The sequence below is a fragment of the Amblyomma mixtum genome, unplaced genomic scaffold, assembly GCF_055824585.1.
Source record: "Amblyomma mixtum isolate Tamu unplaced genomic scaffold, ASM5582458v1 scaffold_27, whole genome shotgun sequence".
NCBI lineage: Eukaryota > Metazoa > Arthropoda > Arachnida > Ixodida > Ixodidae > Amblyomma > Amblyomma mixtum.
This window is the reverse complement of record NW_028317724.1, coordinates 585816-600997: the sequence shown is the minus strand read 5'-3', so window position 1 is coordinate 600997 and position 15182 is coordinate 585816. Positions and strand designations below refer to the sequence as shown.

The 15182-nt window shown below is 48.7% G+C and overlaps 2 protein-coding genes across 2 annotated transcripts in view; one reads left to right on the top strand and one right to left on the bottom strand.

Moving 5' to 3' along the window:
- Positions 1 to 8196, bottom strand: part of LOC149324521 (branched-chain alpha-ketoacid dehydrogenase kinase-like) — a 36535-nt gene extending 28339 nt beyond the window's left edge. Inside the window, exons 1-5 of the mRNA XM_089565460.1 lie at positions 7627 to 8196; positions 2463 to 2531; positions 2081 to 2191; positions 1965 to 2012; positions 1781 to 1900 (exon numbers count right to left, since the gene is read on the bottom strand). Of these exons, the coding sequence (XP_089421586.1) occupies positions 1781 to 1900; positions 1965 to 2012; positions 2081 to 2191; positions 2463 to 2531; positions 7627 to 7782 (504 nt within the window). The 5' untranslated portion in view covers positions 7783 to 8196. The remainder of the gene's footprint in view (positions 1 to 1780; positions 1901 to 1964; positions 2013 to 2080; positions 2192 to 2462; positions 2532 to 7626) is intronic.
- Positions 8197 to 9675: 1479 nt separating this feature from the next.
- LOC149324520 (large subunit GTPase 1 homolog) overlaps positions 9676 to 15182 on the top strand; it is a 63983-nt gene continuing 58476 nt past the window's right edge. Inside the window, exon 1 of the mRNA XM_089565459.1 lies at positions 9676 to 9970. Within this exon, the coding sequence (XP_089421585.1) occupies positions 9893 to 9970 (78 nt within the window). The 5' untranslated portion in view covers positions 9676 to 9892. The remainder of the gene's footprint in view (positions 9971 to 15182) is intronic.

Genomic DNA, 15182 nt, shown 5'->3' with positions numbered 1-15182 from the left:
GAGTCAGCAACAGTGACAAGGGGAGGCGGTCGCCAGCCCCAAAACCTGCCACGCCACACAAAACTCGGTCAAGTGCTTCGTTGAAACACAGAGGAGGACGTTTCATTATACAGTAAAATCTCATTAACTCAGTCTTCACGGGAGTGGAAAAAACGTCCGAATTATCCGAATGTTGAATTATCAAACGGCCCCCCCCCAAACTGCCAAAAAGCGTTCGCATGAAAGCGAAATTTATTTTGTGGGAAGCTGGGCAATTGTTGCCTCCTTTTAACACAAAGACTGCCCAACAAGAGCGATTTCTCGCAGTTCCATTGAATGTTTTAAATCATGCACGCTATCAGGAGTGGCAGAAAAACTGCTCCGCAATGGTAAAGTTCTCTGTCGCTTCTTTTCAAAACGGTAGCACTGGAGCTCCATGTGTAGTATCGCATGCAAGGAGGCTTCACCACACAAACAGCAAACAGCACGTGACAGGCGCAGAGTTTCAGCATGTTGGAAGAACGGAAATACCACGCGGATGAAAGTGAGGGAAGTGTGCACTGGCGACAAAGCGGGAAGACGCCTTCAAAAACAAACAAAAAAGGGTCAGCAAACAGGAAATCGTCGTACCAAACGGTGTGCAGCTTGGCTGGCTCACTGATATGCACAGCCGCCATTGCCGTGGGCTGGCGACGAAGCTCCAAAAACAAAACTGTGTGGCCCGACTCTCTCTCGGCAAGAATTAGCCGATCGTCAACACGCCTGCCTTAGCGCGCTGATTAGAGGGGCATGGGAGGAAATTTAATTGCAATTCAGGCCTGAGGACGAACATCTGGATGATCACATGTTGAGCAGGTAATAACTTGACACGGTGCCCCTTCGGGGGCTCGTCTGAACTGACCAATGAGAGCCTCACGGTGTCCATTTCCAAATGTTGTCCAGCAAGAATTTTTTTAATGCGCTTTGTAGAAGCCGAGTTATCTGTAGTGAAAATTTGAATTTCAGCGTCTTCACGCCTTTCCCTCTCCACTTGTCACTTTTTGCACGCTGGAAGGTCGGCGCTCCTCTGCATCTCTATCATCAGGCAATTTTCCCGGATACTGTGGTTTTGCCACTGTCGAATTTATGAAAATCAGCCAGGTATACGACCCGATCGCTGGTGAGTATTTAGGAAGTCTTGAATACGAATACAAACTGAATATCAAACATATTTGATTCGTATTTGAAATTCCAAATAGTCACCCACCCCTAATCAAAAACCAATGCCATAGAGAAACCATCATTCCTCCCCTGCCTTTCCGTGCTGCCCTACCACGCAATCCCTGATCAACAAAGCCCTACTAATTATCTGATAAAAGCAGCTCACAGCATAACACCGACATGGCTTGCTGGGAAGAAAGTATTCTGTACCACTGCCACTCTACACACACAACGATGTAAACAAGGTGGTTTCCACCTGCTATGAGTAGCACAGGGACCAATACTGTGGCCCCAGAAGCAGCAAAGGAGGGCTGTGCAGTTCACGCGTTTCACTTTGTTCTCCCAACCATGCACTCCCGCTGCTTTGCAGGTGCTCGCAGAGGACTGCACAGTTATGGTCAGGCCATGACATGCTGCTGGCTGGGAACACAGCACTAATCATCAACAGCCTAACTTGTATGTCCACTCCAGGACAAAGGCCCACAGAAATTCCTCATCTCATCTGTCCACCTCACGCTCTCCTCTAAAGGGAGTCTTCCCTCTGCACTGCATGGAGGTGTCATCATCCTCTCAAGCCCCCCTGGAACAGCAGAGAGGTCACCTTGATGTGCTTGCGACACTCCTTGAAGCCGGCGGCCAGCTGCGTCACCACGTCCTTGTGGTCATCCAGCACCTGCTGCACCGTCTCCGAGTAGCGGCTCTCAGACTCGAAGTCAGTCACCTGCACACCACCACCCTCCAGGATGTACCTCCTCCTCCTTGGGGCCAACCTGTGTGGTGCTTACCGGCGGGATCTCCGTGAGCAGGTAGAACGTCTGGGTGTAGAGTTCGTGCTGCAAGGAGAGAAGCCACGTGCAGTGCAGGGCAGACGGGAGAGAAGCACAGTGCTAGGCATACTGACCACCGCCAGGATGGTGGGGTTGCAGCCAACGATGAAAGGCAGGTTCCGGAAGCCAGCAATGCGGTGCGCGATCCGCACCGGCAGCTCCTTGTGCAGGTACTGGGCGCTGCGCTGCAGTGCCGCAGAGCGTGAGACGCACTTTGCGAATATGCTCAATCAGGAAATGTTATCTGAAAACCTTCGGCCAATTACTAATCTAATATGATAGCTCGGTCGCAGTGAATGGCACATGCTTGTGACCACTGTCAAGGGCAGTTCTAGGAAACACCATAACCACACGGCCCAGAAATTCACAATACAGAGCGATCAGTGACCAGAGAAGTTATTTCCGGTGCATCACGCCATGCCATGCTCCCCCAACAGCACCAGTGGAACCACTCACCAGCAGGTGGCTGCCGTCCGGGGACTTGCCCGAGTACAGGATGGTTGTTGGCGTCAGCCGCACTGAGGGCTGCAAAGGAGCACTCGTTTAGCCTGCATTCACCGGAGGTGTGTGACCCCCCCGTATCCCAGTAGATGTTTCCTCTCCCAGCCACAGAGCCGTGGAGGGAAATCAAAGAAGCATTCATCCGTTTCTGGAATGAGCTGTGCCAAGTTGGGCCTCAAGCCAATCTCAGTCATTTCTGCCTACACAGCAGTTATTGCCCTGGGTCAAAAGCCCAAAGTGGTGAATACCCTGGTGTGTATGGACAGACACAACCAGGGGTGCAGAGGGCGTATACATGGCTAAGTCAGCTTCGCCACAAATTGCAGCAGAGGGCTTGCATAGTTTCATGTCACTTGTTGGGCATGTCCTTCATGATCAGTAAAATTAAAGCAGGTTTGTGCACTGTTTCGGAATCTATCATCAGTCTGAACACACCCATTGCAGGAAAAAGGCCTCTCCCATATCTCTCCAATTAATCCTGTCTTTTGCCAGCCGCAGCCACCGTGTCCCCGCAAACTTCTTAATCTCAACTGCCCACCTAACTTTCTGCCACCCCCCTTAGGCTGCCTTCTCTTGGATCCCTTATCCTTAACAACCATTGGTTATCTTGCCATCGCATTACATGCCCTGCCCAAGCCCACTTCTTCCTCTTGATTTCAACAACAATGTCATCAACCTGCTGTTTCCTCACCCACTCCGCCCACTTCCGATCTCTTAACATTACACCTATCATTTTTCTGTCCATACCCTCACCCACTCTGCCCACTTCCAATCTCTTAACATTACACCCATCATTTTTCTGTCCATAGCTCGCTGCATTGTCCTTAAAGGTGCACTGAAGAGGATTCTGAACTTGTCTTTTTGCCGTGGGAACTCGATCTACATGTTCCTAGCATTCTTAGAAACTGCGACTTATTGTCCCATGTGGCCGATTTCCCTAATTAAATCGAATTACCGTCCCGCTCCCACCTTTATTTTTTGAATTCTCCCCGTACGGTGGGTGGAGTCGACCAAAGCATGAAGTGCCTTCCAGCCAGTCCCGTGGAGGCTTTGCTTTCGCTTTATTTTGTTTTTTAGGTTTCCATGAATAAATAGTTTCATTCGCAGATAATATAGCCGCAAAATAAGCCCGCAGAAATAAAAATATGCGCAGACTATTTGCTACTACGGACTACTACGTATTACTCCGCCGATGGTAGAGCGGCAAGCCGTAACGGGACTGGGTGAAAGGCACTCCGCGCGTTGGTCGGCTCCGCCCACCGTACGGGGGAGAATTTTAAAAAAAAGGCGGGAGCCGGAGGTTAATTCGATTTAATTATGGAAATCTGCCACATAGGGCAATAAATCGCAGTTTCTAAGAAAGCTCGGAACGTGTAGATCGAGTTCCTGTGGCAAAAAGACAAGTTCAGATTCCTCTTCAGTGCACCTTTAACTTAAGCTGAACCCCTCTTTGTTAGCCTCCACGTTTCTGCCCCATAGGTAGTACCGGTAAGATACAGCGGTTGTATACTTTTCTCTTGAGGGATATTGGTAGACTGCCATCCATGATCTGAGAGAACCTGCCATGCTACACCCCATGCTTATTCTTCCAGTTATTTCCCTCTCATGATCAGGATCAGCGGTCAATGCCTGCCCCCTAAACAGACATATTCCCTAACCCCTTTAAATGCCCCGCTGCCAATCGTAAATTGCTGCTCCCTTCCGAAAGTGTTCAACATTGTGCATATTAATTTTTAGACCCACCGCTCTCCTGTGCCTGTCATCATGCTTTGCAGCTCATCTCCTGAGTGACTTAGCAAGGCAATGTCATCAGGGAATCGTAGATTACTCAGGTATTCTCCATTAACTCTTATCCCCAACTGTTCCCAATCCACGCCTTGGAACACCTCCTGTAAACTGGAGGTGAATATCACTGGTGAGACAGTCTTGCTGCCTTTACGGAGGACTATGGTGGCTCCAGTATTTTTACATAACGCTCTTCTAGACCCTGATTCCGTGATGCTTGCATGACTGGTGAGGTATCTGAATCGGGTTAGTATAGCAGTGTTGCATGCAGTAGCAGTTAACGTTATTCTTCATAAACTCTTGTCACAACTCATGTACGCTTGACGGAATTGACGGAAAAGAAATAACAGCGCTTTTTGAAGACGGGACAGAGAACGAGACAGACAGCTGTGCGTTTGTTTAGATAACATTCCAGTAAAATTCTGGAGCTCCCAAATTGTGGCCGGACTTGCTAGCTCGTCCTCCTCAAAGGAACCAGTTTTTGGGGCCCAATCTATGATACTGGCTCGTGATCATGTTCCAAGGTTTTGATGAAATCCAATCAAATTTCTAAGACCACATTTATGAAAGCACTTTTTCTAGTAACCTTTTTTCTACATCTCGAAGCCCTTGCCTGCTCAACTGCAACATTAATGAATGACCTTAACGAACGGCTCAGAAATTACACCCTCCCTTGACGATTGGTTCTGCCCTGCGCATCTCAGTCTGCAAAGTGAATCCGGTAGCTTCCTTTGCAGCACATCACTGATCTGAGCTTCAGCACTCAGTCCACCCTTGGCAACAAGAGCTTCAGTGTGCTTTCTCAAGTGATCACACAGTTTCTGCCGAAGCTTGACTGTGAAACTTTACGGAAAATTGTCCGTCAATAAAACCGCATGATGCACTTGGTTTTCTGATAGCCATCAGCCATTTTTTTTTTTATGCGTGATATTCTGCCGGCCACACAAGAAAAGGCACAGCAGGAAAGCCTGTGTGCATCGCGTCATGGGGAGTGTAATCCGCTTTTGTCAGTCAAATTCAACAGTGGTGGAGACCACATCTGGTGCTGCTATCAGGGCTGCGCCAATACAAAGCAGGAGCTTTCTATTACCCCTACAAGCTTGCCACTGAATGTGAATCTGCTCCTCCCCCAAGTTTTGTGCATCGTGGGAAGATGTCATGCTATGTCTTCATCGTACCATGTCCACATTGCTGCTTACACATTGCGTTTTTGTAAAACAACTAGCCCATAGCACACCATTCTTTTGCTTATTCATTTAATTGGTTTATGGGGTTTAACGTCCCAAAGCGATTCAGGCTATGAGGGAGGCTGTAGTGAAGGGCTCCGTAAATTTTGACCACCTGGGGTTCTTTAATGTACACTGATATCGTACAGTACACACGCCTCTAGAATTTCGATCGCCGCGGCCGGGATTGAACCCACATCTTTCGGGTCAACAGCCGAGCACCATAACCACCGAGCCACTGCGGCGGCTCTGATTTTTTAGAGGAGGGAAAAACTTTCCCACATACTCTTATCAACGCCACGCCTATGCTCAGGATGCACACCATTCTCTCACCCAGCCCAACTCAAATTCACGCACTGGTGACTGTCTATGTCTGCAAGGTGTGTGCAACGACCATGCCCTGTTTTAACTTGCCTCTCTAGATCACCTCACCCGGGGCACTCCTCAGGGTGCTCTTCTGTGTGCTACCCGCCGCCGCGGTGGCTCAGTGGCTATGGTGCTCGGCTGCTGACCCAAAAGACGCGGGTTCGATCCCGGTCGCGGCGGCTGGAATTTCTTTGGAGGAGAAATTCTAGAGGCCCGTGTACTGTGCGATGTCAGTGCACGTTAAAGAACCCCAGGTGGTCGAAATTTCCGGAGCCCTCCACTACGGCGTCTCTCATAGCCTTAGTCGCTTTGGGACGTTAAACCCCATAAACCAAACCAAACCTTTTAAATCTTGCCTCCCAAGTAGCCAAACAAAACAAACTTGATCACATCTTTCACGACATCACTCTCTGATGTTCGTCTGGCTCTCCCTGTCATGGACAGGACACTCCGCAACATGGCTTAGATCTCGACTAAGCCCCACTGGCCTGGAGAAATCAAGCTTCTCAAGCAGTCTTCATACCAACGTACCCAAACCACCTCATCTCCCTCTATCCTTCTCTTTCTGGCATCCCCCCCATCACCCCTTTGGCGTCCACCATACCGTGACCACTCGGTAACCCACCTCCTTCGGCTTGCCGTCGTCACTCTGCGTTCAGGCCTCCATGAGGATCATGCCCTCAACGGGTTCTAGTACTTTGTACCTTACGTTTCTTTCACCTAGACTCAACACTCTCTGCCCTGGCAGGCCTCTACAAGAGGCAGCTCTCAACAACCCCCTTTCACCACCTTTACCACTCAGCTGTTCCATCCATCCTAGCCCAGCTTTCCCTCATCTGCCAGGGTCAGGCATCTCCCCCCCCCCCCCCCCCCCCATCATCCATGCTTGCACCCAAAATCTACCCTCTCTCCTGGACTCACAGAGAACAGCAATGCATGTGTACACACCCACCTTTTTTCTGGGCTAAACTAACCGCAGGTCCCTGTCATCCGGCAATGGCATATTTCTTGTCATTACAATGTCAGCACTACAATACTGCACAGTAACGACAGTAAGAGGAAAGCAACAATTTTTTGACGGCGTGTGGTAGAGCACCACACTTCCTTTGTATTGCACAACATAACCCAGAAAGGAAGACAGAACATGGTTGAATGGCTTCATCATTGTAACATGTGTACATTCCTTTCTTTGAGTGAACCTCCAGTTGAAAGTTAGTGTCTCTTTTGTCTTCCTGCGTTTTTCTGAGCTACATCCTCCTACTACCAAAACCAACTAGGCCTGCTTTCGGTTATTCGAACATTATGCTGACCTCACCTGCAGCAGCGTCATGCAGGAAAAAACACCCGTGACACGATGAGATTGACGCTTAACCAAACCTCTTCCCTTGATAAACACTCCCAGTACTGTTCATGCTCAATGAATAGCAGCGATCGGCACTGTCTGACATAACGGTGCTGACCACTGACACTTGCATTTGGGAAAGCTGCCCAAATGGCACAAGTTTTTCTCATTGAATCGTGTCGGACTTTACGAGTGACACTTTCGCCCTGCCTTTCTGCAAGCATTAACTGCTACCTAAAAAACTTGGACACAACGTTTAGCACAGCTCTGGTTTCTGTGACAGCGCAAATTACTGGCTTCGACACGCTGCTCGAAGACACCGACGACTCTTCCTCGGAGCACGTGCGCGCCAAACGCGGATGTGGTGAGTGGCGCAACCGGCAATGCAAAGGGGTCGCACCTTGGCAGCGGCGACGTCGATGGCCGACTGGTTGTAGAAAGACTGCACGGTGCGCGACTTATCCTTGGGGTTGAGCTCGGCGGTGGCGCCCTTGCTGGCGTACGCGATGGAGCGCACGCAGGACCGCCGCAGGCCGCGGCCGGCCGCTGTTGCCATGCTGCTGCTGGTGCGAGCTGCTTGCACGGAGGAGGAGGCCTGCCAGCATCGGGAGTCGGCTGCTGTGGGCACGGCGCCGCATGGGAAGGCCACCACTCACGAAACTCGCAGTGCCGCCATGCACAGCCACATCACGACGATGCTGCTCGGGAGCCAGCTGATCGGGCGATTTCTCGTTAGGCTACTCAACCTCGCCCGCACTTGAAACGCTCAAGTGTGACGACCGGAGACAGAGGAAAGGACGGGCCGCTTTTGCCTTTTGCGATGGCCGCCAGGGGGTCCCGATAGAAACCATAGAGCTATATCGAAACCGCAAATTAACAACACAGTTGAACAAAAATAAAGAATAATAAAGCTGAGCATGGTGGCAATTGCCACCACCTCGTTTCAAAGGCGGCGCTCCTATCCATCCATCCATCAGAAAACAAGTATATAGTTAAGCAACGTTTTTAGATCCCTTTAAGTGCCTCATTGACGATATAAAGCAGTTTGGAGACGATGCCGATACAGTGACCTAGAATAGTGCCGATTATTATTCTGCTTGGAGACATGAATGGCCACATCGAGGATCTGGATGGATTTTAACGGGAAGTTAATGCTAGACTTCTGTGAGCGGTACAACTAGGCACAACTGGGCACAATTAACCCAAAGTGGTCTCTATATGTGACCTCCTTGGCACAATAATTGTCGATAGAAAAACTAAATGTGAGGGAAAAATCACGTGGGAATCCCGTAAAGGCCGATTCACACGACGGTCCGTTCGCCCGCGGCTAGCGCACTACGTGTTCATGCGTCAGCACAATTGAGAGGCGCGCTGTCGGCTTGCGGCCAGCGCGCCTCTCAATTTGCTGACGCATGAGCACGTAGTACGCGGGCTGCGGGCGAACGGACCGCCGTGTGAATCGGCAGGCATTGCGGGTAGCTTGGTAGCTTGGCGGGTAGGTAGGCTGGAAACGCTGATTGGTCGATGGTATCTCCAGCCCACATGCCAGCCCAGTTGCCAGAGCTAGCGCACGCATCTTCGCGGGCCGCGAGCGGAGAGGCACCTGTGCCAACGTTACTAGTTTACGTGGTCGTAATCTAGTAACGTTGACCTGCGCTTCCTTGCGCGGGCCGACAGCGTGCCTCTCAAATGTGGACATGAACACGTAATGCGCGGGCCGCGGACGAACGGACCGCCCTGTCACGGCCGCTAAATACAAAGCGCAAACCTCGCTTTGCGCTTTGCATCAAGCGGCCGTGGTCCTGTGAATCGGCCTTTAATGATCTCCTGGTGGTCAAAATTATTCCAAAGTCCTCCACGACGGCACCTCTTCCTCTCTTTTTTATTTCATTCCCACCTTCCTCCCTTCCCTTACGGCGCGGTTCAGGTGTCCACCGAGATAAGTGAGACAGATACTGCGGCATTTCCTTTCATCAAAAATGGCTGAGGCTTAGCTAAGGTTAAGCCTAGTCAGATGCGAAGCATATTGATGGCTAGGCTTGGTAATACATGGCTTTCCTTGGTTGAATGCTTGGTCATTTTAATACAACCACTAGACATGTAGCAAGGATTGCCGTGGCAGCTATATACGGGATCATCGGTGAATTCAATGCAGAGTGTACAACCGCTGCCCCAGCACCGGCTACAACAGCATTCTTGGCACCCATGGAAAGTACCCCCAGCAGCAGCAGGCAGCGCCTCTGATGTGGAGCCTCCACCGCCGCGGCCGACCGCGCGAGCCGGCAGCCCATCTCTCCTCTGCTGTGACGTCATGTTGTCACGTGGTCAGCCGCCGCGCCACTGATGTGGAGCCTCCACCGCCGCGGCCGACAGCGCGAGCCGGCAGCCCCTCTCTCCTCTGCTGTGACGTCATGTTGTCACGTGGTCACGGTGGTAGCTCCACCGCCGCGCTCGACGGGCTATAGTGTAGCTCTAGTAATATGCTTCGCATAAAAATCAATTTACCAATTTTAGCAGAGCAGCAGATTTCACACGCGGCGCCATCTGCGAAAGCCAAGCAGCCGCAGTTTCGGATTTTGTAGGCTTCACGCAAATAACGCAAGCGTGGTGGTTCGTTTGGTGGTCAACGCACGTGCTTCTTGTTTGGGTTGTGCGCACCGCTCGTCATGACCAAGAAGAAGCACGCCAGTGGCCTCGGCCGCAGCCTGATCAAGCAAAAGCCGACGAGTCGACTCTACGACGCCGTAAGTCGCGCTGTCTTATTTTGAGGGACAGGTGCACCCTGCGCGTCAAGGCGCTGTTTCCCGGAATGGTGCCGCCGGGCTGTCGCATTGCTGGTGGCTCTCGACCACTCCGCACGACGCTGTGAGGTTTTGGTTAAACGGCAGCAGCCTCATTGGCATGATTTCTGTCGATTTTTTGCCCTCTGTGTGGCAAACAAAACTTGGAGCTATCTTGCGCAATGCTGGCTTGCAGTGCCGCTGTCAAGCGTACCCGCTAGTTCTTCCGGTTTCGAAAGTAACTGCGATACCAGGCGGTAATCTGAGTGTCAGCAGACTGCCCAGTCCGAATTCAGATTTTATTTATTATATCATACTTATGACGGACGGTATTTATGCGGGGCAAAATTAGTTTCTAAAGCCCTTTCGAAAACACAGGCAATATTATTGCGATCACCTTTCTTGCAGACAGCTGTTACCCTTGCAGTCTGCGCCCGCAGCGGTGGCAAAGTGCTTATGGCGCTCTGCTGCTGACCCGGAAGACGCGGGTTCGATCCCGGCCGCGGCGGTCGAATTTCGTTGGAGGCGAAATTCTGGAGGCCCGTGTATTGTGCGATGTCAGTCTACCCCAGCGAACCAAAAACCTCTCGGAGACGTCTAGATAGATGTCCCTGAGAGGTTTTTGGTTTGCTGGGACGTTAATGAACCCTGAGCCCTCTACGGCGTCCCCATAGCCTGAGTTGCTTCGAGGCGTTAAGCTCCCATAAAACAAGGGTCTAATCGATTTGGTTGCATTTTCTGCACTAGTTGTATTGAACACTGCACACATTTGTTCGAAGTGGCGCATGTCGTGGAGAGGCTATGAAGTTTGTTAATTCCAGAAGTGGTCTTTTCCGTTGCGTTGTGCAGAGTGGCACAGGCAGTTCGCCGGTTCAACGGCTACTTTGAAGAGGAAACTAACTTTTAATTTGAGAGGTTGTTTAGACTTCCGCTCGAGTTCAGGCTGTTGCGGTTCTGTCGAAAAGTGACTGCAGTTGTCCGCCAATAACAGAAGGAAGTAAGAGTTGCCTGATTCACAACAACTCGTGTTCGCTGTCGGCGGACGGTGGCTGTCAGAGACTAACTGGCAGGCAGAGGACGGCGACCTCATGGCCAGTTGCTGCTGTAAGCAGAGGTGCGGATGATGCCGTAGGGAGTCAGTTATCACAATCGTTGCGATCACCCACGTATTAAAAAACATCTGCCTCTTATAGCACCAGCGTTGTGCATGTAATAACAATATTAGCACATAAAAAAGAAATGGTGTACAACACAAGGGATGCATTTCAGGAGAGCAAGCTGCCAGGCTAGTTGGTGATGCATGTTATGAAGAAGTCAGTTCAAAAAACTAGGGATAGAAGGATGTTTGTCTTACGTGTCCTCTCTCCTGTCCCTAGTCCGTTTTTTGCGCTGACTTCTTCACACCACAAGGGATTTTAGCACAGAGCATGAATACAAAAAAAAAAAAAAGGGAAAATTACAAGTACAAGTGTCAAAAGCTCAGATATAAAGGTCACAATAATGAATAGCCACTCATCGGCAATAAACAGAGAAAATAATATGTAGCACAGGTGTCAGAAGTTCAGGAAAAAAGCTCAGACTTAAAACTAACAGTATTGAACAACCGCTCATCTGCTGTAGACAGGGAAAATAATGCGTAGTGCAACTATTACAACCAGTCAGTAACAAAAATATTTAAACTTGATGACCAAGTACAGTGACACCCCTCTCTGTGACACCCCTTTATGCGAAAGCTGATTTGCCTTTCCTTTCTCCTGCTGGGTGCCGAGCCATATTGGAATAGTTGGAAATGAAAGAGCCGACTTGTACGCTCCAGAAGCTCGCAGTCACGAAATCAAAAAAGTTAGTACACCGTATAGAGACTGCATTAAATTAATACATTCTAACTTGAAAGCTAAATGGCAGACAACTTGGGACAATGAAATAAACAACAAACTGCATTATGTAAAACCTGTCCTAGGGGAATGGAAGACCTGTACGCACCAGGAGCGTTTTAAGGAGGTAATTTTATGTCAGCTCCGCATAGGACGCACACACCTGACACATAACTTCCTAATGACGAAACAAGACGAACCTCTTTGCGAAACATGTGGAGACAAGCTCACACTAATCCATATTTTAATATCATGTTCAAAACTCGAAACACTAAGAAAAAAGCACTTCACTCAATTTTATAATGAACACATTCCTCTCCGTCCAATGCTACTCTTGGGTGACAATGCATTTGTAGATATAAGTTTTGTTTTTAGCTTTTTAAGAGAAGCTGGTTTTCTCGATAAACTATAAATTTTAACCTAATGCCTTATTTGTTTTTGAAACACCCCAGCCACTTTCTCACTCCTGAGCAGATGGCTGAGGTCCCTATTTTTTAATAAAGGAGTAATTACTCATTGACGTCCACCCGAGCGCAGCCATACGGCCGCAAAGGAAAGCTATACAGCTTTCACAGAAACTTCGTAGTTAAAGAAAAATTCGTCCTGGTCCGGGGTTCGAACCCGGGACCACCGCCACACCGGAGCAGTCGCTCTACCAATTGAGAGCACTGTTCCCACTTCGAGTTGTAGATCAATTCGCTCTCGCCCTACCATAAGCTTGCCGTCCTGGTTAGCTCAATTGGTAGAGCGACTGCTCCGGTGTGGCGGTGGTCCCGGGTTCGAACCCCGGACCAGGACGAATTTTTCTTTAACTACGAAGTTTCTGTGAAAGCTGTATAGCTTTCCTTTGCGGCCGTATGGCTGCGCTCGGGTGGACGTCAATGAGTAATTACTCCTTTATTAAAAAATCTACTCCACCAACACTGTTCCCACTTCGAGTTGTAGATCAATTCGCTCTCGCCCTACCATAAGCTTGCCGTCCCGGTTAGCTCAATTGGTAGAGCGACTGCTCCGGTGTGGCGGTGGTCCCGGGTTCGAACCCCGGACCAGGACGAATTTTTCTTTAACTACGAAGTTTCTGTGAAAGCTGTATAGCTTTCCTTTGCGGCCGTATGGCTGCGCTCGGGTGGACGTCAATGAGTAATTACTCCTTTATTAAAAAATCTACTCCACCTTGGGGGATTCCCCTAAATATTTGGTCAACACTGTTCCCACTTCGAGTTGTAGATCAATTCGCTCTCGCCCTACCATAAGCTTGCCGTCCCGGTTAGCTCAATTGGTAGAGCGACTGCTCCGGTGTGGCGGTGGTCCCGGGTTCGAACCCCAGACCAGGACGAATTTTTCTTTAACTACGAAGTTTCTGTGAAAGCTGTATAGCTTTCCTTTGCGGCCGTATGGCTGCGCTCGGGTGGACGTCAATGAGTAATTACTCCTTTATTAAAAAATCTTCTCCACCTTGGGGGATTCCCCTAAATATTTGGTCAACGAGGTCCCTATTCCATCGGTTCGGGACCTTGAGATCCTTGCTCAGCCAAGGATGGCTGCTGAGGTTACCAAACCCCTTTAAAGCTTTTACCATAAGTCAATTTTAAAAATTTGTCTTATATTTTTACTAGGTTGCATGAATTAACTTTTTAGGCCCTTTACACCGCCGTTCATTTAGACTTTTGTATAACATCCTACATAAAACAATTTTCTATACCCTGAGCTTGGCGCATGATAGCCTCAGTCACTTATGCGCCATAAAACACAACATAACGCCTTTCCTTTCTCAGGGGCGAAAAAAAAAAGACTAAACCTTTTTTATTGTGTCATTAATAGCTTAGTGCATGTGAGGAAAGAGCGATATATAAACGAAATATGAACACGCATAAGCCGTAATAAACATAGTAGACATGTCCAAATAGAGAAATTTCACAAGGACTGTTTCAAATATTCCTTTTTTCCTGTAACAGCGTCCGAATGGAATGGGCTGCCAAACGAAGTTCTAAATGCACAATCTCGAGAACAATTTTCCGTCCGTCTTGCTAACCATATAAAGCAATACATACAGGGAATCTTTTATTACCTGCCATTTTTCACCTGTATTTTATGACTGTACTTTGTTAACACCGTTTTATTGTTGGTACTGTACTGACTGCATCTTGTTCCTGCTGGTCTGCGTCTGCCACAAGTTTGATGTTGTGTCCACTCCCAGGTTGGACCGATAGTATGTACAAATAAATAAATAAACAATTAAATAAATAAATAATTAAATAAAAGCGGGCGGAGTGGGTGAGGGAACAGACACGGGTTGATGACATTGTAGTCGAAATCATGAAGAAGAAATGATATTGGTCAGGGCATGTAATGCGAAGGCAAGATAACCGCTGGTCGGTAACAGAGTGGATACCAAGAGAAGGCGAGCATAGCAGGGGGCGGCAGAAGGTTAGGGGTGCGGATGAGATTCAGAAGTCTGTGGAGATACGGTGGCCACAGCTGGCAGAGGACAGGGTTAACTGGAGAGACATGGGAGAGGCCTTTGCTCTGCAGTGGGCGCAGTCAGGCAGATGATGATGATACAGCATAACGAGACGATGGATATACTTCCGTCTCCAAAGGTTGTAGTATCGACCAAGGCGGCCGTACAAAGAGACAAGACTCAACGTAAACTGGGAACAATCACAGTTTAGTGGACGTGGACAAGTATATGTAGAGAACGAGCACGTGACACAAACAGCTGATCATCAAATACACATAAACACAAACAAGCAAGTAGCCAATTCATCAGTTCGAAATGAGAACCAAAACCATTGGATACAACAGCGTTGTTTTATCTTCCGTTGAAATATTTCACGCGTGAAACATTTTGAGAAATGTTCAGAATATTGAACTTTATATCTGCCCCCCAACTGTGCACTGTACAGACCTGAATTTTTTTTAGCTGCCTATGTGCCATAAAACACAACACACACACTGAATTTTTTTGGACAAAATTGGATGTTTTGTTTGAACAGCCATACCTGCTGTGGTTTAGCAGATGAAACGCGCCTGATTTTGAGTAAGTCGCATGTGTTGGCATACTCTGCAAATAACTTGCAAAAAAAAAAAAGTAAAAGCTGGCTTGTATATTTTGCAGTTTTTTTTTTTTGCAAAGTTTCAGAGACAGGGGTCCACAACCTGCCCTTTGACATTTTTAAAACATGTTACACTATTTTTGTATTCACAGAGTGTGAGTGTGATGCGGTCTGCTACAACTAGGGGGCACCCAAATTGGTCACTGGGTCGAGAAGAACTGCCTTGCAGTGCTCTATGTCGGACAC